General features: G+C 31.6%; 1 protein-coding gene across 1 annotated transcript in view; it reads left to right on the top strand.

Annotated features, from left to right (window-relative positions):
• LOC118188835 (protein scribble homolog) overlaps positions 1-22,985 on the top strand; it is a 148,248-nt gene extending 125,263 nt beyond the window's left edge. Inside the window, exons 23-28 of the mRNA XM_035359352.2 lie at positions 12,019-12,135; positions 12,288-12,350; positions 12,476-12,691; positions 16,450-16,641; positions 21,871-21,933; positions 22,078-22,985. Of these exons, the coding sequence (XP_035215243.1) occupies positions 12,019-12,135; positions 12,288-12,350; positions 12,476-12,691; positions 16,450-16,641; positions 21,871-21,912 (630 nt within the window). The 3' untranslated portion in view covers positions 21,913-21,933; positions 22,078-22,985. The remainder of the gene's footprint in view (positions 1-12,018; positions 12,136-12,287; positions 12,351-12,475; positions 12,692-16,449; positions 16,642-21,870; positions 21,934-22,077) is intronic.
• Positions 22,986-23,338: the final 353 nt, after the last annotated feature.

Raw genomic sequence — 23,338 nt, 5'->3', positions numbered from 1 at the left:
ATGTTGTTGTATTTTCTGAGCTTTGTTATTTCACGAGATTGTTTAGTGCTGCCTTTTTTTTTATCCAAATATTTTGTGTATAAATTAAGACTATTTTAAATTTCAGCCCTTTTTAATACAATGACAGATAAGAAACACACTCATGATTTTGCTGCTTGCAACGTGTTGCAAAACGTAAACACGTTGCATTGATGGTAGCGCAAAAAGTGCAAATTCCTCGAAAGATGGAGGCAGGTGCTCACTTGCCTCCATCTTTCCCTAATTCTTTATATTAGAATTCCATCTAATTCGTTATATTAGAATAGTATGGAATTGCAACACGATTATGTATGATATACAGAAAAATAAAGAAAAGCTGTTGAAATTTTTAAGCAGCAGCGATTCTAACACTGGAATCTGAGACCGAAAATCTTTTCATGAGGTGAAATCGGCAAACCTTGATGCTGTGTACATATAATACAAGGAATAATATAATCAATTTCTATATGTAATAATAATTTAATGCATATAATAAATTAGTATAATACAGTAATAAATTATTGTAATCCAGACGTCCATTATCCGGAATGATCTACAATCCGAACCTCAAAGCCACAAACTTTTTTTTTGGTATGCTTTAAGCATGCGCGTTAATGTGCATTTAAGCTTGTGCATGCATGTTGGGACGATGTGTCTCCAGATACATTAAAAAATGCTTGGCATAATTTATGGCCAGCTGCCATATATCATGGTGAGGACGATGAAGATGATAGCCCCGAATTTGAAGGTTTTCGGACATCGCAAACTAAAGGTGAAAATTTCCAGTTATTGGATTTTGTAAAGAAATGTGGAGAAGCGGTAATAAATGAAGATGATGTAACAGAAGTTTTTCATTGCGACGACAATGCCCAATTCATCAATCAATTAACGGACGGCAAAATCTGTAGTATGGTTCTAGATCCAGAAAATACCGCTTCCGATAGGTAGAACTTTATAACTGAACAAGAAATTATGTCTGTTTATAGAATTAAAGAGAAATTATTAGCACAAAAAACGAAGCAAGTTAAACAACTTACATTGAAAGAAATGTTTAATAAAGTAAACAAATAAATATTAAGCTTTTTTTGTAAATTTTGATACCCTTTATATCATAATTGCTCTTTATTTCATAAATTATGATTTCATATTTTTAATTGTATAATTTCTGCATGACATCTTACAAGATTTAAATTGATGATCTATAATTCGGAAAAACCCCTAATCCGGAATCGCCCAAGTTCCGACGAGTCCGGATTATGGACTTTGTACTGTAATATATATAATAATTTAATTAAATGTATCTAATATGCCTTATTTTTTTTTTTTTTTTTTTTTTTTTTTTTGCACTTTTAGTCCGAATATTATGCTTTATCTTTTCTGTCCGGAAATCTGCAAAATCCTAAAATCCGCACAACCTCTGGTCCCAAGCTTTGCGGATTTCAGGACTTCTACTGTATTTGTATTCCTCCCCCCAAACATCCAGACATGTGTACATCAAAGCTGGAATTTTGAATTTGTTTTTAATTTATTTCATATTTTATACTAGTGTAATGAATTTTTGATAATGCAGCAATTTGAAAACAGGCAGTGGCAACAGTCTTCCAAATAAAACATTTTTATTTCCAGCACACTAGCATATTGCCATTCAACAAAATATATGAGATATTTATCTTTCAATTTTAAACAACAAACTTGGCTCATTAAAAGCACTGCTTGAAATAAAGTACTTTCATCTTCTGTGTGCCACTGTGTTGCCATTTAGTAAAGCATAAGATTAAGACACAATAACACGCCGAATAAATACTAATTCAGAAGTCAAACAACAAAAATCAGCGTTATATTTACAAAATTTTCACAGGACTAGTTTCGTGGTTTTACCGAACCACCATCCTCAGCTGCAAAACCGCAAATGAACAAGATAGGAAATGATTAGATAAGATTCACTGATTTTTGTTGTTTGACTTCTGAAAAGCATAAGATATTAATTTTCAGATTAATCTATTTGTTATTCAGTAACAAGCTAGGCAATATAAAAATAAACAATACAGGTTTAAAACATTTTTTTAATATGATTGCTTTAAATAAAAATGTATTTAAATCATGAGATGTCTAAATGGAAATGCTGAATAAATATTTTTTTTAATTATTTTGACTGGCCTCGTTAAAATCATTATATAAATTTTCTTTTTTATGATCACTGTTTTAGGCTGGTGGCCAGGCAAGTGGCTAGTCTCATAAATTCAAAATATCTGATTGTAATTAAGTTTTTACTTTAAAAAAAAACAGGAAATACAAATAATTGTGTATAACAGAACATTTCAAAATCTAAAAAATATTTGTAAAACTACATAATGCTGTAAAAATTACAAAAGCAGTGAATAAATTTAACTGTGTGGCATAATTTATGTCAGAAGCTACCACACATTATTTTCTTCTGCAATGTCTGTTAATCTTCATGGAAAGCATCTAAGGTCAGATGTTGATTTTCCTGAAAAGTTTTTGACATAATATTTCTCTTAACCCTCTCAGGGTTTCAAGAAAGAGAGGTTGTTGTTTTCTTAAATTAGCAATTTGGTCAATGAAGCTTTTGAAAAGCATCATATGTTTCTTTCCTTGAATACTCTGAAAGCATTAAGCTGTTCTTTTTAACCCCTACCCTCAAACACACACCACTTCCGGGAAGTCATCTGACGAACTGACTAGTGTCGGCTGTAAAAGTATCTGTCAAAACTTTGCCTTTCAGGAGATTTGAAGAAGGTTTCATAATTTTTTCACGTTTCATGAAATATTTAAGCAATACCTACAAGGAATAATAATAAAATATGAAAATATCACTACACAGAGTGAATGGTAACAACGGACCCAAGACATGCTTTTATGTTTTCTAAAGACATACTTTTATGTCCGGATTTTCTTTATGTTACTCATTTTATCAGTTCTTTTTTTTTATTCATTTCAAAATTTATTTATTTCTCAAATAATATATTTTTGCTCCAAGTACAAGTGCTACCATTGATAGTGACAAGACAACAATTACTGTGGTTTTTCCGTGTGTAATGTGGATATGAGTTAGTTTCGCATAGAAAGTACTTGAATGAAGCCTCATTGCCCTTAGGCATATAGCCCTCAAATAGACAAGACTATTAATTATGTGATAAACATAACTAGAAATGTAACTCACAAAGCATAGAGTTATGCATATTAAAAACATGTAATGTTATTATTAATTCGAATAGGGCCATCAATGACTGAGCAGTAAAGTCACTGAACACTGGTAGTTCGGTTCGGGGTTCAAATCCTGGCAAACAGGCTTGTTACATGAGCATTTCCATTATTTTCCCCATGTAATGTGTAACATGTGTAGGAGACAGTTTGCCTTAGAAAATCCTGCATGAAAGCATCTCCCATTTGGCAGATTGCCCTTAAGTCCTCTCTGAATAAACCAAACAAAAAGAAATTTTTGAAATTAAACACAAATATTAAATTTTAAATAGCACTGTCTTGTTCGTAGGCTATGAAATTGTTAGTGGATGAAATTATTTTACTGGGCATTCTTAGGCTATGGAATTATTTTAATGGACCATAAAATTGCACATAAAATATGAAAGCTGTTTTCAAGGAATACATGCATATAACATGCATAATACTTTGCCTTTTTAGTAAAACCCCAAGCATAAGTATTAACTAATGAATTTAAAAGCAGATGGTAACCATAACCTACTTTAACATAACTCCTTTATAGTAAAAACAGATTGTTTTCCCTCGGAAAGTAATCAGTGAAGTGACATCAGTAGTCACATGAGACTTCACGTAAGGAAACTGTACGCAACGATGGCATTAACTCTGTCCCTGGCTGCCGTCGGTGAAGCACGCGCTCACCTCTCTTCCACTTCATGATTTCTTCATAGCAGTATTATGACTTTTATGATTTTTTACCTATGTGGACTTGCTACCTGTAAAAAATGCTTATCATGTGAACTACATTCAATATGACTGTGTATGAGTGAACGTTTGTTGAAATATATATTCTTTCTAGTATTAAATAAAAATGTTAATATCACCGAGTCATCATTTTACCTGCAGCAACAACACATGCCACCAAATGGCATCCATAAACAAAACCCATATTTCTTTAATGATGGCTGTTTCCCTACTACTTATTAGGTGTCACAGGAAGTATGATGAATGACAGTATGGAGCATTGCACTCACAACGAAATCGAGAAGGAAAATGTGTGGCAGAAAAAATTGTTAACAATTTCGGATCCATCAAGAACTGACAGAATTTTCCTTGTGTAATGATTTGGAAAGCTACATGTTATGTTGCATTTACGTGAATGTTATTTCATTCAGTTGTTCTCACCTTCAAATTAAATCAACTTCATTTAAAAATCCGTGAAAAAATAATATTTAAAATAAACAATGCATTTTCTCATTCAAAAACTTTATTCAGTATGCCTTTTTACACTTAAGGAAATCAAACATTATTTTTTCTAATCCTTCTTACTGTTGCCATAACCAAAAAATAAATAAAAAAGACGTCATCTAAATTAATAGAAACAACAATCATTGAAGGTCATTCACAAATATAAAGCCTTTTAGCATGTAACATCCTCTCACCTTTTAATTTTCTTACAATGATCTATGAAAATGAAAACTTGAATTAAAAAAATATTCTTTCTACTGAATATACTTGCATAGTAATAATAAATATCACATAATAATACAGAACATCTACTAAAGGGAGAAAATCACTTATAACAAGAAGGTTTGACAGTTTTTTTGCCACATCTAGTTTTTAGTTCAATTCAGTTCCTTTAAAGTCTGTGTCCCTTTGAACATTTTCAGATTTATGAGGAATGTCCTCTTTATCAAAAACCGTCTCTGGCAAGGATATCTTCTCCATAAAGACCTCTGTGACTCTTCCCAGAGGCCAATCTGTTCTTTTTCTGTTATCACATCCTACCAAAACAACTTCACTGACACTTATCTGTTTCAAATTGTTCTTATTGAAACTCTTTTGAGTTGAAATACATAGAAACATGGAAGGTGTCAATGGCAGTAAATCTTGTGCATCTTCAGAGAAGTAAGTTAAGGGTCAACAATTAATGACCATTTCCACATCACGCTGTGTACATTTCCACATATGTGAGGGAAGCTTTTCCTAGTACCCTTCTTAAATGTTTCTTTATCATTTGAACTATTCACTTCCACCGACCATCAAAGCAAGCAGTTGTAGGAGGGTTTAAAATCCATTGGATACTCCTTGTGGAGCTTTCCTGAGATATCCCAACTGAGAGACCCCAAAGAGTTACTAGCGCCTTTCAAATGTGTTCCATTGTTGCTGTACAGGTTTTTTGGTCTGCCCCGTCTCGCTGTAAATCTCCGTAATCTTACCAAAAAAGGTATTGGTGGAAAGGCTTTAATCAACTCTAGATGAACAGCTGTATACACAGTGCAAGTGCTGTTACTTTCATCCCTTAAGTGTAAAGAGCCAGCTAAATCCACTGTAGTTACTTCAGAAACCAAGGAGTCCCGAACTCTGTCTTGTGGTAGTGGAGCTGGTTCAGTTTTGATTTTCTTTGAAGAATACATTTTGCACCAAAAACATTTCTTGATAATCTTTTGGAATGTCTTCCTTCCTATCAAAACCCAAAATCATTGACGAAATGTCAGCTAGAACAACTTGTACTCCTGCACGCAATAGATTTTGATTATGTTCATAAATTATTCTTTTTTTACCAAGTCATGAACAAAGGCAAAACAATAGGAGTTGCGAAGTTTTCTTCATCTCTCAAGCAGTTTTCGTTTTTACCCTAATCAATCCATCATCATTTAAGAAAACATTAAGGATTTTTAATTTGTCCTACATAAACTTTTCATTGAAAGCTTCCTTTTGAACAATTTTCATAAGTATCCTTTCTGAATTTTCAATTTTTCATGCAGACAACTCCTCCCTTCGGTATATACAGGCTATCAGTCACAATATTTGTGAATACTTGAAAAATCGTTGTAAGTACCACCACTCAACTGACAGAAGTGTTAAATAAAACAATTACTCCCCTTTTCCACTCTTAGTAAACTTTTTCACTATTGGTTTGAATCTGAGATTTGGGCCAGTTGTTTTTGGATTGCTTTAGCCACTCTGGTCCCTCCCACCGTTTCGATGTAGGGAGAACTTTTGAGGAACAACCTCTGGAAGGATGGTCTGCCAGGTATATGTATCCATGTATTCACTGAAGTGATACTTTGAATTCCTTTAACTCTATTTTTAATGAAAGTGGCCCAGTTATCTTCATTTTTTAATACAAAACAAAGCAGTTGAAGAATCTGTCTATCATGTGTTCTGTCAAATTCATTTCTCTTCTAATGTTGGACGTAATGCGGGCTCCTATAATACAGGCTAATAATTCTAATTTTGGGAATGGTTATTTTCATCAAGGGTTCTCAATTCTTAGCTTTCATCTCTGTTTTCTTTACGAAGAAATACAACTGTGCTGTAAGCAGATTTACTAGCCTCTAAAAAGTATGGAGACTTAATCCTTCTTGGAAACCATCACAATCAACATATCGGGGAATTTTAATTCTCGATGATGAATGAAGATCTTCCATCCACAGTGAATACCTTTTACAAACACTTTCAGGACATACCTCATCCCTGCCTAATTTAATAGTTCAGCTCTCTTGTTTTAGCATATTTGTTGGAAAATATAGCTTATTTTAAACTTTTTACTGCATCATCTCTCCTCCTTGAAATGTTTATTTAGTTTAGTTCTTATTTTAAAGTAATATATTAGTTACTTCTACTTCTTTTTCTTGCTGCCACTGTTTGCATTGAGAACGGACCGTTTCAACCTAATTGAGATGCAAAAACGAAACGTGATGTTACGTCATCTGAAAACTGATTCATGCCGATAGCTGATTGGTTGCCATGAGATGACGTCATTCCTACTTCTGCTATAAGTATCTCACGCCGCTCTGGCTCACCCCTTCTAGTTCCTGCTTTCCTGGCACTTAAGTGAGCGGTTTCCAGCCCCTTCAGAAGGATGCATGCAGTCCGGTGATTAAAGTGCCTTGGTTCCGGTTTGCGGGATGGCTGTTCCTGAATAAAGTTCCTTGGTTCATATCCATAAAATGATTGTTCCAGAATATAGTTCCTTGGTTTCAGAGGCTACCATATGAGTGACTGCTGTGGGCGGCATCCATGTTCTTCAATGAAGGCAGAATTTAAAACACATGAGCGGCGATTCTTCGTGCAAACGGAGTTAGGCTGGTTTTAAGTGTTTTCAAGAACTTGATTTAAATTTCAGGTGTTTTTCTCGACCATTGATTATGGACTTATTGAATGTGTAGCCAGCTTCATTTTTAGGCCGCATAATTACTGTTTAGGACATTTTGTTTGTATTGAATGCCAGTGTTTTGGAGACCAGGTAAAAATATTATTTGATGAATGATGGTTATATTATATTTTTCCTAAGACTGATATTGTTGACATTTATTTTCTGTGTTTTTTATTCTTTATTATATTGTTAATAAATTGGTTAAGTTCAAAATCTTTTATTGTCTTCAATGTCTGCACAACATATCTCAGGGAGCTTTTATTGCTACTACTGCTGAATGTTTAATTTTTTTCAAACTTTAAACTTTGCTTTAGCATCAATATTCATGCAGATGGTTACTGAGCGCAGCACTCCCACTCCGAGGGGGTTAAAAATACTGTGGACAGCTGAAAGAATATTTCTTCTTGTTACAGGTTCTTTCTTAAAGGAAACATTTTCTAAGTTACCAAAAATATATCTTCATTTTTATCCCACAATAATCCAAGAACAGGAGAATCCTTTTCATTCCCATCCATGCAAGTCAAAGCGAAGTTCCTTAGTACAAGAACTACCCTTTTATGATGATAAATTTTCAGTTTTCTTTTCTCAAAATCTCTCCACCATAAAAATCTCAAATAGTCTTGATCTTCTTTGGCAATAGAAATCTGTAAGAAGGCCTTTCTTCTTATGTCCAAATTGACGCCAGTCGACTTTCCAAAACTTCAATAGTAGTGGAAGAGTTTTCTCTTAAGAGGTTTAGTCCGTTTTCTAGAACATCATAAGTATCCTTTCTGAATTTTCATTTTCTCATACAGACAACTCTTCCTTCAGTATATTCTCAGAATTTTTACAGTTATTGTTGAAATGCAGTATTCAGGCTATTAGTCGCAATATCTGTGAATACTTGTCAAATTGTTTCATTGATTAATGGAGAATGACAGGATCCACAAGAAGCATGGAAAACAGGTCAAGCGCTTTTGGTGGAGTTTTTCTTGAAAACATGTCAATGGGGTAAATAATGGCCATGGAATTGTTATATCATCCTCAGGTGGTACCTCTTTAATAATAATCTCCGCTAACCATTCCTGTAAAACAGTGTCGTAATCTACATATCTGCCTTCCTTAATAAGTTTCTCTGCAGTTGATCCTCACCTGCGCTCTGCAATCAATCTATTTTCCTTCAAAATCTCCTGCTGTTCTAACCAAGGCCATGTACCGACCTTCTTTATCGCTTCTTATTGTTCGCTGTAACTGTTCCATAACTAATTAATGTGTCTCTTCTTTAGATTTTATTTAAACAGTATCTCCAATGCCTAGAGTATCCAAGTTCCATAAATCAGCAATTGATGTATTTTTTATCAGTAAAGATGTGATTAAGTTTGCGGAGGTGCTGACAGGATTCTCATCAAAAATTTTTCTCATAATCAGCCAACCAAAAAACGTTTCATATGTGGTAAGCCACACCTGAGATCATGAGTTTTTCCCCATAAACAAATGACCACAAAAATCAGCTCCAATGAATATCTTGATAACGGGAAAATTCTCTCCATAATCATTAAGCCATATCTTCTTTTCTTTCAACTTTCCCATGATCCTCTTTTCTTTAATCGTGAAATGTTTCTGCAAATAGGAGATTGATCTAGAGCTTCTATCTTACAGGAAAATTTTTGTTTAAGGACTCACTGTCAAGTTCATACTGAAGATGTTCCTTCATTTGTGTCCTCCAAAATGAGTGTGAATCAAAATCCTGTTACAATAGGTTCCATACCCATCTCTTCTACAGTTACCTTCAATATATAAGAATGTTGGGAACCATTTTTGATGAGTACCCGTACTTGTTTTTCTTTATTTCCTGATTTCAATCTAACCTGTAACATTTGTAGTAGAATTTCACCAGAGTAACAATGATTTGATAGATTGTTATCGCTTGGTTTTGATTCTTCAGATTTACGAGAATTGTTAATTAATTTTGTTAGTTTTCAGCTCTAGATAGCTTTTTCTCCACAAAGAATGCATTTAATATTTGCCTTGCACAAGTTAATCGATAGCCGGCCTTTAAAAATGTGAAGCAGACCTTCCTTAAATTATCCCTTTTTCTGCTTGAAATGCAGAGTCTGAGCCGTTAAACAATCTTTGCTCTCTTATGCCTGTTCACAAAATACACAAGCTATGTTTTGTTTTCTCTTTGCAAAAACTACACAAAATAAATCTGCAGCTGTTGGTTGATTAAAAGCTTTAGTCGTCTTTTCTTTCTCCTTTCTTGCATATCTATTTAAGAATTCTGTTCTTGCCAAGAGAACTTGCTTCTTTCCCTCTACTTCGGTTTTCATAAACAGGAACAATTTTTTTAGCTTTTCACTGTATGGATTCTCTGCTGACTATCCAGGGTATTCGCCATCGGATATCACAATCACACCCTGAAAATGTCTTCTGGTATGCAAGATTCAATGAGAGGCAAAAGCATGGCAGAATATTTATCTGAAGTTAAACTAATGGATTCCAGGCCTCTGAAGTAGGATTCCAGTTTATCGTACTGTCTAACGGTGTCTAATGTTTGGTATAACTCTAACAATTCTTGCACTTAGAACACAGTAAGTAATTCATGTTGACCAAAACGAGATTTTAGGCATTTTACAACTTTATTATTATTTTCACCCATTGGTGGATAACTGTTAACAATTTCACAAGCTCTCATGTCTTCACACATGCATCTTATTAAATATTGAAACTTATCCTCATTTTCTATATTTTCATCTTCATGAATTCTTTGGAATTGGCTCCAAAAGGCCAGTCAATCTTTAATTTTAGTGGTAAATTTAATGAGTTTGATCTTTGGTAATTTCAGTTTCCCTTTAACTTGAACAGAAGAGGAACAAATTGACTAGTTACACTGATCCTTTAAAATTCTATTTATACAAATGTCTACTTTTAGTGTAACACTATCCATCTCCTCAATGTATTCGTCAGTAATTAATACTCTTGCTCATATTTTTCCGAATCGGAATCTGTAACTAATAAATCACTTATTCCAGAATCAAAACTAGAAAGCTGAGCATACATTCTTTCTAAACTAGCAAAATTTGATCGAATTTTTACCTCATTAGGGTTTTCCTGATTTAATAAATTACTCAAAGTATTAAAGTTTTAGTAAAATTGGATCTAACAGGTGAGTGTCTTGTTAAAAACAATTCTATGTTTAAAAAGTTTAACCTTATTTACCTTCAAAATCCAATAAGATGACTTTCCAGTTCACTATTAATATTATGTTGAATCTACCTGAATATTATTTCATTCATTTGTTCTTGCCTTTAAAATAAATCTGACTCCATTTAATAATGCTTTAAAAAAATAAATAACAGTTAAAATGAACAATACATTTTCTCACTTAAAAAAAAAAAAATTGAAAACCTTTATTCCATACCCCTTTTTACACTTGAGGAAATCAAACATTATTTTTTCTAATCCTTCTTACTGTTGCCATACACACAGAAAAATAAATAAATAAAAAATAACCAATGCCATCTAAATTAAAAGGAAACAATGACCATTGAAGTTTGTGTACAAATATGAAACATTGAAGCTTGTAACACTATGTTTCAATACAGAATTATATGCTGAGAGGGTTGAAGATTTCTCAGTTAAGGAAAAACTAATGAGAAAACCAAAAGAGAAGGACTTATTGTCTTCAACTAAACAGTTTGATACTCAAAATAAATTTATCAAAAACAGATAGCATTTCCAGCTCCTGATTATATTTTAGGTTATCTACAACACATTTGACCAAATTTAAATGAAATCAGACAGCTCTTTAATTCTAAAGAAGTGAAAAACTAACATTTGTATGACTATGACATACAATATTTGTGATTTTCTTGGAATAAATAAAAAGGCTAACAAAAAAGCACAAGGAGCTTGCAGATTAGAGACAAATTTAACAAAAGGCTGTTGTAAGCCTCCTGTAGTTCCCTAGTGAGTAATCTTGGGTTATTAGTAATTGAGTTTGCTGCTGTTAATTTATGAAATGATGAGATTTTTTAAGGAAACTGTATTAGAAATTGGCTGAATATAAAGTTTTTCAAATTGTATTTTTGTTTGTTTTGATGCAGTCTGAGATGCTACAGAATGAAAATTTTAAAGTAATTGGGATATAAATAAATTTTCTTTTATAAATCTTTTCTCATAAAAGAAAAGATAACTTGTTTGATAAGAAATGAAGTGTAAATTAATTAAAAATTTTAAGAGTGTATTCTATGCAATAGCCCTTTGTCTATTACATTGCATCTTTCAGAAAATTCCTAGATCTAATAAGATTATTATCCATTAAAGCTGCCAAGTATCTAAACACTATTGCTTCAGAAATTAAAATTTAATATCCTATATTTTGAAATTATTAACACTATAAAGATTGCTTGCTACATTTGAAATTATTAATACTAAATATTATAGATTTAAGAACTTAAATACTTTTAAGTTGCTAATAATTTAACATGATAAGTTTAAAGGAAAGATTTTGTATTTGCATTTTTATATGCCTTTTTTGGGGGGAGGGATTATTTTATTTGAAAATTTTCATGGCTTATCTTTCTCTTAAAATTGTAAATTGTGTATTTTATACTTTGATTTAAAAGAAAAAATTCTTAACTTTTGGAATCTGTTAGCAATTTTAATTTCTATGTTTTCAGGAAATCACTTTCAGTAAATCTGAAAATGAACCCGTAGGTGCTGAGCTAAGAGGTGGTGTTGGTAGTTGTGGTGCTAATCCCTTTGATTATGATGATGAAGGAATCTTTGTCACAAAGGTGCTTTTTGTGGCTATTTATTATTATATTATAATAATATGATTTGTTAATATTTCTAGTTTATGATAGCTTTGATAGAATTATGTATGATATAATCTTAAAAATGGAAAATTTAGTTTTTTTGTGAATGTAACTGTATATTGTTTTTGCAGATATTGCCTAACTCTCCAGCCCATAAAGATGGAAGACTGAAAGTGGGAATGAGAGTTATTGAGGTAGTATATTATTCAATAAAACTTTGTATTTCACATTGTTTTCAAAAATGTTAGTTTTTTTTATGGGGTTAAAAGTAATATTTTTTCCTATTGCTATATTAAATGAAATATATTTTAATATATAGGTTTGTAGCATTTCTGTTTTGGGAGCTAATATTGAAGAAGCTAATCAAGCACTTAACTCTCATAAAAGCACAGTCTCTTTTACTGTATGCAATGGTTTCAACTGCAGCTTACTTTTGAATACTTCCTACAGTTGTCTTCCTGGGTCAAGCTCTGTTACTATTGATTCTATTCCATGCATTGATAGTGACGATGATTCCTGTGATGTTCTTTCTCCAGTGAGTTACATTTGCTATTTGTAAGAAAGTACAGTCAAAAGTCATTAATTCGGACACCCATAATCTGGACCTCAAAGCTACAAACTTTCTGCGCATGCGTAGTGTTGACGCATGCGCGTAAGACCTTTACGGCTGCAAATACACGCGTGCGCAAAATACGTTTACGAATGCGCGTTTAATGTATAACGGACGGTATAAGCTAAGCTAAAATTATCTAATTCAGTTAATGTTGCAGATTGCGTTGTTCCTTAATCTTCGAATTGGATTCGGCTTATTATTTTTTGCAGACTGTTAGAGCAATTTTATCAAAGTAAGCTTGAACTTTCAATTATGTCAAATAGAATTTCTGATATATATTTACTAATATGTAAAGGATCTACAAAGCAAAAGTATGTTTCGAAGTCCATTAAACAAAAAGTGGAATTGCTGCAAAAAATGGATAAAGGCATATCCTATGTTTATCTTAACTTTGTTTATCTTTAACGCCGCGGCGCACAATGAATTGGAAGTTGTTCTGTCAGCACTATCCTTATCTTCAGGGCAGATATTACTATTTTATTTGGCTTATAATTCCTTACTAAATGTAGTATTTCATCTCGATGTACTCCGTCTTTGATATGATTTAAATCAAATTCCTCGTCATTATAATTCACTTCCGATAGCGAAGAAAGTGACAGAGGTTATTGAAAACAAAAAAATTTCGATTGACAAATTAGTTGGTATTCTCGACACAGCAATTATAGGACTTGAACAGCAGAACTTTGTAACTGAACAAGAAATTATGTCTGTTTATAGAATTAAAGTAGAAACCAGAAGTAGAAACTCTTTTCAACATAATGGAAAACTCAAACATTAATTTTGTTAAGATAGCTATAAAAATAATACTGTGCAAAAAATAATAAGCTGGATCAAATTAGAAGATTAAAGAAAAATGTAATTTGCTGTGTAAACTCAAGTTCCTTGAAATCTTTCTGCAAATTTGGAAGAGAAGATTCAAATACCTGCAGTCATGATTAATTAAGCAAATTTTTCTTTATTCTTGAGAAGCGCAATTATAAACATTTAAAATATTTATTACTTTTCAGTAATTTGCTGTGTAAACTCAAGTTCCTTGAAATCTTTCTGCAAATTTGGAAGAGAAGATTCAAATACCTGCAGTCATGATTAATTAAGCAAATTTTTCTTTATTCTTGAGAAGCGCAATTATAAACATTTAAAATATTTATTACTTTTCAGTAATGCCATTGGTCCTTTATTTTGTGGGGAGAAAAATTGTTCCATTGTCTAAAAATAAAGTGTATATACTTTCTGTTTACAAAGTTACATTTATCAGAAGAGTTTAATTGTTTAGTTCATTCTCTCACTGTTGTGATTATCACATAAAAAACGAAGCAACTTAAACAACTTACATTGAAAGAAATGTTTAATAAAGTAAACAAATAAATAATAAGCTTTTTTTGTAAATTTTGATACCCTTTAGATCATAATTGTTCTTTATTTCATAAATTATGGTTTCATATTTTTAATTTTATAATTTCTGCATGCCATTTTACCAGATTTAAACTGATGATCTATAATCCGGAATCGCCGAAGTCCCGACGAGTCCGGGTTAACGACTTTTGACTGTATATTTATTGACTTGCACAATTTTTTATTCTGATATATTTTAGTATAACTAGCTTTAAATACCTAAAATTAATAGATGAAATCAGTTGATGAATTGAATTTTTATGATCTTGCTTTTATTGATTTTTGGTTATGAAGAAAATATAAAATTTTGATTACATTTGTAATGTATTATTAGTGCATTTCAAGCAGTGTAGGAAAGTGTGTAATCATGATAATGATCATAATAAAGATGGCAGTGTTGAATGCTGAACTGCTGTTCTAAACATGAACATATTCCTGAATATTTGAGCAATGCCTTTTTTATTTTAACTTCAGAGTGGTTGTACCAGAAAATCTTCATAAGCAGTTTGCATGGAAGACAGTCTTCACTTCGATCTTGCCAATATCTTATCCATATTATTTTTATCGTTCAAAATTGTTGTAGGGTAATTTTTGAATGCAATATGTATTAAAGAAAGAAATTTAAAAGAAAATTTAATTAATTTCATAAAATTTCAAGTATAAGTTATGAACATTTGATCAAGAATACATAAGCAAAAAGTTTAAAAATATTCCACTCCCCCCCCTCTTCTGACTGTTCTCTGTGTGTGTGAAGTATGTCATATAGGAGGGAAATTAACAATAACCCAAATAGTTTTTTGCATTTTTAGTACCTTCATGTACTCAGATTTTGTGTAATACAACTGCTTTTGCTAGTTTTGCCTTCTAAGGAAAAACTAATTTCAAATGGAAGTTGGAGATTTCAGAATTTTTCGGAGTTCTTTAAACTTTAATTTTCCAAAATAAATTGTAAACTTGTTTGTATTTCATCCATCATACATCTCTGAATATTCATCATTAGATTTGTATGCAGAATTGATTTTCTTGACAGACTTGCTTTTAAGATCAAAATTTCTGCGAGACTCGAGAGCTACCCTCCATTTTACTAAAAATCTTTTTTTTTTAAGTAATGCTACACAGTTTGTAAACTGCTGGGCATTAGATTGCTATAATTTTTTTCTGTATTTAGCAGAGAGGTTTATCAGCACTTTTATCATCTAGAATTAAGTCATGATTATAAACATTTAAAATATTTATTACTTTTCAGTAATGCCATTGGTCCTTTATTTTGTGGGGAGAAAAATTGTTCCTTTGTCTAAAAATAAAGTGTATATACTTTCTGTTTACAAAGTTACATTTATCAGAAGAGTTTAATTGTTTAGTTCATTCTCTCACTGTTGTGATCTACCTGAGCTAGCTAAAGCATGTAGCATTTTTGAATTGCAGAGCCTTACTCATTCATCGGCATTCAAGTTCTTTGTACATACTTGAATGTTACTCTTCGAAAATGAATTTTTCAACAATAATTAGTCCAGTTTTAAGTTTAAGAAATGGCTTTCCACCTATTTATATTGTAATCGAAAAGTTAAATCACACATTTTTTAGTACAGTATAGAAGCAATAATGTTTCCTGTATCTGCTAGTATTCTGTTCCATACCAGATAACAGTAAATGCTGTTTTAACTGTGATATCCCTTTGACAAAAATAAATATGCTGTAATTAATTGATAAATGTATGGTAAGACTTTGACAGTGCTAAATAGTGTATGTGATATACTGATTGCGTACACTAATTCTGAATAAAATAATACAGAGTGTGTCAGATGCAACAATACAGTCACGTATGAAAATAAGGAATTCTTCCATTTTGACCTAAATCTCAGAAGGCAACAAGACATTTAAAAAATATGATATCTGTATTGTACCATGCAATGTACTACTTTAAGAGGTTATTAAAGTAAAAAGATTCATTTCTCAGCACCTGTGGTTAAAGAAACAAAAAATAATAGTTGAATTAATAGCTGACTGTAGATAGCTGAAATCCTCTGCTGTCATATTTATACTCATCCAGAGAGGCATAGGCTTTAAAAAGTACTATGGGGACCAATTATGGAATTTGTATGTAATGTTTTATTGGTTCTTATTTGTTTGCATATGTTAGAATACAAGTAAAACATTCTTTTATATAAATATTTATGTAATGCATTGAGAAATTTAAGTATCTGACTGATGAATTAAATATATTTTGTTTGTCTATTTTAGTTTTTGTTCATTAGCAAACTTTAAATTAATTGCAATATTTCTTTTAGTCCAACCGAAATATCATATTAGCAGAAGATAAATCTGTTGACGAAAAAGTTTTAGATGTTGTTCGTGCAGCTGAGCGTTTAGTATCTCCTTCACCTCAAGTTTTTATAAGCCCACCATCAGCTCTGAAAAAAAAGAAAACCACTACCATAGTATTATCAAAGCATATCATTCATCCAGCCACTACAGATCAGGTAAGTTTAAAATTTTTGTTAGAGATAATGATACAATACATTGTTAGCTGAACATTTGTTCATAATCAGGACAATTTTTGCATCGCCCTGAATATTTTTGCTTGAGGCATTAACAATCATCAGTTTCAAATGTTGCCAAGCCTAGGCTAGGAAATTATTTTCAAACCAGTCATTCAGTAATGTGCGTGTCATATAGCCTCTTTTATTTGAAACAGTAGGTGAATGGCAGAAAAAAAATTTACTCCTTTAAATACCTGAGCTTTTGTATCTTTTTCTGGTTATGAAAAGTTTACATTTGTGTGTTCCTACAGCATTTACTCGTGCCAAAATCATTAGTCGTGCTTTGGAATGTTTGATACCAGTTGAGGCTTTTTCTATGGATATTTTGAGGCACTTATTGCTGGGGAAAAACAGTTTAATCAGCATTATGAATTTTTTCTGGGGATAATGTTTTGCTACTAATGAGTGATTAATTTGTCTTCAAATTATGCAGGTGCTTCTCTATCAGCTGTAGCTTTTTTCCCTGAAATTTTTAACTGCTTTATACCATGGGGTTGAATATGTGCGCTCAGATATTTTAAATTCATCCTCATGAAATATTTTGCCTTGAGCAATTTAATTTAGGATTGGATCTGTCAGTGACACACCTTTGCTGCACAATTATCTCATGTTTTCAGTCCTCACTTTGTCATAACTGCCACATTTAGCCTAATGAATGATTTTCTATTATTTACTGCAAGTAGGTTGTCAGTTTCCTTCTTCCAAAAAGTTTTTAAACAAGTATACTTTTTCTTTATATAAGTAAAGTATATAAGTAGTATTTTATAAAGTATTATAATATACTTTTTCTTTATGTTTATGTCTCATACAGTTGGCATCTAATATGCTTCCTATATAATTTTGAGACAGGTACACTTCTATAAATTTTTTGCAACAATTGCACTCTTGCTTTACTGCCATTGAAAGATGCTGTTGTGCAGATCTTGCTGCAGCTCCAGAAGTAGAAACTCTTTTCAACATAATGGAAAACTCAAACATTAATTTTGTTAAGATAGCTATAAAAATAATACTGTGCAAAAAATAATAAGCTGGATCAAATTAGAAGATTAAAGAAGAATGTAGTTTGCTGTGTAAACTCAAGTTCCTTGAAATCTTTCTGCAAATTTGGAAGAGAAGATTCAAATACCTGCATTCATGATTAATTAAGCAAATTTTTCTTTATTCTTGGGAAGCGCAATTTAAAAATGAATCGTATAACTTAATGGAAGCTATCTGTGCATCCTTCCTGGTTACATTTTCTTCTATTTTGCATCTTATAATAGAATGTATGAAAGAGGTACAACAGCAAATAAGAGCTGAGATACCTAATACCTGAGAAAAAGTTGAGCTGAAAATGAAAAAAAAGTTTCCCACTTGAGTTTTCATCTTGTATATTAATAAAAGGTTTTGGTTCCAACTGAAATCCATGTTTGCTGAAGCATTTATGTAAGTGCATCACTAGCATTATATAAGATTAACATAACATAGATTAATTTGGAAATAGCGAAGCACAGAGTGATTTATTGTAAGCAGTTACTACTTTATATAGAAAGGGGGAATAGCCAGATTAAAATGGAATGTTGGGATTACTGCAAATCAAATTTAGAACTTTGATTTATGTATTTTTTGTTTTACACACACACACACACACACACACACACACATATGTTATTGAAAGATAGTAGTTCAATCAAATAATGGTGATTGGCAAGCTAACATGGAGAACGCAAATCAAAATTGAAACAAAAACAAGAACTCGATAAAATAACATAAAAATAATACCAAATAGTTAAAAAATTCTTTACAACCTTAATAAATAATCTTAATTCTGAAATTTCTAAACTCCTGTTTATATGTATAAGGAGTATCTAAAACTAGGCTTTAATTAATAACCAAATTGTAAACTAATTCAGTCATTCAAATCATTTATAATTATATGCAATTCTGACATACGTGCACATGCTAAATATTTTGCGTTTGATGGATTTTAGTTACTGTGTATTTTGATCTCTTCTCTGATAAACTTTTAGATTCTTCAACGTTTAAGTGTTGCACTAAATTTGGAACTTCCAAAAATTTTCTTCTAACATTAATATTGCTGCATGTCTATGGTACATGTCATTTATTTCTGCATGTTTAAGTATTGTATATTCTGAGGTATAACGCACACTTTTAATACTAAAAAATAAGATCAAAATTTATGGGTGTGCATTATATGCCAGACATTAAAATGATAACTTTAAAATTAAGGAAAAAATTAGATTTCTGCTGGTACCTAAGGGCTGTTTATTTAAAAGAAATGTCATAGCTTATGAACTTATGAAGCTTATAGCTTCATAATTATGTATATAGTATAAATAGCTTATGAAAATTTTGATTATTGGATAACATGAAGAGTTCGTCACATTTGTCTTCCGTTATATCTCCAGGCACATCATGGAATTCTGTTTCATCTTCACATCACTATTACTCTGAACCGTAGATAAATAATCATCTTAGGTTCCGTCTAGATTATTACAAATAATAACTTTTTTAAATGGCTTTTAAATTACATAGTTTTATTTCATTATCCACTCACTCGCTATTTCTAGACTGGCATGATGCATTATTTGTCTCCTTTTGTAAATGTTTTTTCACCTTCTAATGTCCACGTATTTCACTGTCTTTTAAAATTTTCTTTGAATGTTTTATTGATACACACATCTAAAGGCTGAAATAACAGCCAGGTCTGTATTACACTCTTTCAGCAATTTCCTTGCATTTATCTGTTAGATGGGATTTGAACATCTCGCAAACTAAAAGACTATCTGGATTTTTTAAGGCAACAGGGCATTTATGCCAAACATGTCTTACCCACAATTTTCATTCATCCATCATTTCTCGTCAACATGAATGAAAAAACACCATTTCAGAAATTACATTTTGGCACAGTGTCTTTTTTAAAAATAACCATGGGTTCTAATCTTTGTACCGTCTGCTAAGTGGGGAAAGCACTACGGTGAGATGAAATTTTTCCTCGACTGTTATTTTATGTAAACCACTTTTGTGTCTTTCACATCAGTCACACACATACTGTTCCCCTTATTCCTTTTCAGTTCAGTGTACCATTGCTCGAAAGCCTGAGAAAAATCTTCAAATGAATGACTTGAAAAAAATGGTGCACGTTATACCCCAGAATATATAAGTTTAAGTAACATTGCTGTTTTCCTGAGGACTTCTGTTAATACTGCAGTATTAGAGAAAATGCTGGAAATATTGTGTTCCATATATTATGCAAATAAAGGAGGGCTGGAACATTTTACTGTTTAGACCACATCTAATAATGTAATCTGGTGGTGTAATCTCTTTTATAATATGATGTAAGTAATCTATTAAACATGCTAATGTACTTGGTCTGTGCATGTCATGCAAGTCAATAGAATTTAAGTAATCTGTGAAGGTCTTTCATCTGCACTCATTTTTGGATGTATACTAACAAAATTTAGATTTTTTTTTTTAGGAAATCTACATGCCAAATTTAGCACTAATTTTTTCTTATATAAAGAAATGAAGTTTTAACAAAATGCACAATATTTTTAATATAATTTTATTGAAGAAGAATGTATTGAAGTTATTTAGCATTTTATGTATACCCATCAGTATGTTAAAAGCTTTAGAAATTTTGTTGTAAATTGAGTAAAAGTTAAAGTTGAAAATTTTTCGTTTTAGAGAAATCTTTACTTTTAAATATATATTCCTTTGCTTTTAAAATGAATTTTGAGTTCATATGTTCAACTCGTGTGAACAATGTTTATACAAAGCTTTTCTGACATTGAGTTTTAAAATTGCACTCGTGTTTTATGCAACAACGGAAATCCTGGCTACTAGATCCATATAAGTTTCAACTAGGCACTTCAACTTTGAAAGCAAGGAGAGATGAAAAATATAGAAATGCCTTCCCCGGGACTCATGGACCTCTCGAATTTTTTGCTCCGAGCGTGCTGACCACTACACCACGAAGGCTTGCTAAAAAGGCAGGAGAAATACCTTATATACTTCCCCTTTTCAAAGGGCAACTATGGATTAGGAAAGCCAATCACCAAATCATGGTGATGGAGAATCATCATCTGCCCTTTTTTTAGTTTAGATGCCACTGTAGAGACATTAGGTATTTTTTGAAAGCAGGAGAGATGAAAATGAGCAATGCCCTCGCCAGGACTCGAACCATGACCGGAACCACCAACAAATGCACGCCGAGTGTGCTGACCACTACACCACGAAGGCATGATACTCTCCCTTTTAAAGGGCGACTGGGATTTGTGAAACTTACCTCGTTATCTCCAGCAAATCGGAATCTTCTGTCAAACACATGCAGAAGAGTACATCTATTGACCATTATCCTCTCAATACCATCTAATAAGCAATGTTTTAATATTAATTTTCCCCTATGCTGGTGGGAATACTTTGTGTTCCTGGCCTCCAACAGTAAATGCATATAAAATCAGATGTTTAACTTTACTTGACTCTTATCTAAAGAGAACACAGATCCATTGCTATAAGATTCCAGTTTTGTTGTTATCTGTATCAATCCAGGCATGTCTTCTGTTTTAAGGGTTGTGAAACATAAACCATTGGCTTTCTGATGAAAAACTCTGCATTAAACTATCTGAAAATTTGCCATGATATAAAAACCCCAATGACGGCTGTGTATTAAGCTGCTTGGCAGACAGCTTGCTGTGTGCATATTTATGGACAGAAGCAATGAGGGTTGATAGGCAGGTATTCTTTTATCATATGACCTTGTCCTGACTTTCTAGAAACAGTTTCAATGCCTAAATTGTTTCCAGAAAGCAGAAGCTGTATGTCTGGAATTCAGCCATCTTCTTACTTCCATAATTAGCATCCGTGTTTCTAAATGATCTAGAGCTCTTCACCTAAAAAATTCTTCCAAATTTTACTTTACTGCCATAAAAAGACTGTTTTAATAAGCATAGAAATCAAATCTGAATTTGCAATATGGGACATGATTCCAGACTATTTTGCAGTGGGTTGACATTGCCATTATTCCGCATTTTCTGTTCCTTGACTGCTGGTGGCCAATAACTCTGTTTAATATTTTTGGGAGCACTAATAGAATATATATATAGTACCATGTTGTATTTATGCTTTTCTGTGCTGTCTTAATTAGTGTGGAAAATATGTTTATTTCAGAACCATCACTCGAAACCAGTATATCTTCCTTGTGAAGTATGAGCTGAGTTATTTATTTTTCAAGTAAGTATCCAGGAATATTATATAGTGTCGAAGGAAATTTTCATTTTATGCAAATTTGTATATTATGCTTAAAATATAGCTTTCTGTGTTCTGTAATTTAATGTTAAAGAAAGATTAAATGAGTGATTTCTATTTTCATTGCAGCCTACAAAAATGCCCTGTGGTGGTGCATAAAATAGTTCTGTGAATGTTAATGTTATTGGATACTGTACAATACAAGATGATAATTGTTGACAACATTCCATATTCTATTCCATTATGAGTGAAATATTTATTTATTTATGTCATAAACATTTCTATATATTGCAATGTTTTAAATTATCCATAAAGAAAGATTTGCTAGTATGTGCAATGATTTTTTATATGAAAATCTGTAAATACGAAATAGTTTTATTTGTTAATATATGAAATGTCATGGAAAATTTAACTTGTTTATAACACTTTTAAGTAAAGTGACATACTGTGATGTCATATAAATTGTTGCATTTATGTGTGTGAAAACTAATGGGGATAATGTGTCCATAATCATTGTGCTGTTAAATAATTTGTAACTTAAAAGTGAATCACTTTTTTGTTTGTTTATCAGATTCTTGATGTTTATATTGATTTGAAGTATAATTCTTTTCAATGCATTGTAAATCTTGTAAATCATTCAGACTTATACCATAAATTATTAATCTGACATTTTCCTGAAATGGTGAAAAGATAAACTGGTTTTAGAAGACCTTTTTTAACAAGAAAACATTATGACCTGTGATTTTTTAAATTTTGTGTTCTTGTTAATTTTGTAATTTGTTGGCTATAGAGAGCTGCAGCTTGTTCCAAACCATTTTTTTATTATTATTTTAAAGTGCTTTGTTTTATGGCTATTTGTTTTATGACTATTGTTATTTGTTAATCAAAATGCTGACTTGGAGCATTTACTGCTATTAAATATCTGTAAATTTTATTTAAAATTTTGCATTTGTTAAATACGTATAATTTGTTTCCAGACAATATGATCATGTAAGTGATTTTTGGAAAATTAATTATAAATGATATTTTACTTCTCAGCTGCATCATTATTTAATATTTATATTTTTAAAAATGTTGTTTTTAACATCAGCTTATTGTTTGTGTATTTTTGTGACAGAGGTAGTTTATAAACATTAAAAAAAAAAAAAAAATTCCAACATACTTGTACACTTTTAGCACATTTCAGTTTTGATACAGATATTTTTAGTTCTCTGTTGGTTACTGCAGTGTGCCACAGTATTTAAATGATAACTATTAATAAATAAAATTGTGCAATTATTTTTCAGGATTGGTATTATAGGATTTTATTTATTTTTACTAATAGTTATTTTAGAGCCTTTCCTGAATTCTCTTATACCTCTTGCATTTCCTCGCCAGGATGTAAATGAAT

This window comes from Stegodyphus dumicola, chromosome X2 (genome assembly GCF_044657685.1).
Source record: "Stegodyphus dumicola isolate Sdum_Otavi_A_Nest chromosome X2, ASM4465768v1".
Lineage (NCBI taxonomy): Eukaryota > Metazoa > Arthropoda > Arachnida > Araneae > Eresidae > Stegodyphus > Stegodyphus dumicola.
Note: the sequence above shows the minus strand (reverse complement) of the source record. Positions and strands in the feature narration are given on the sequence as shown.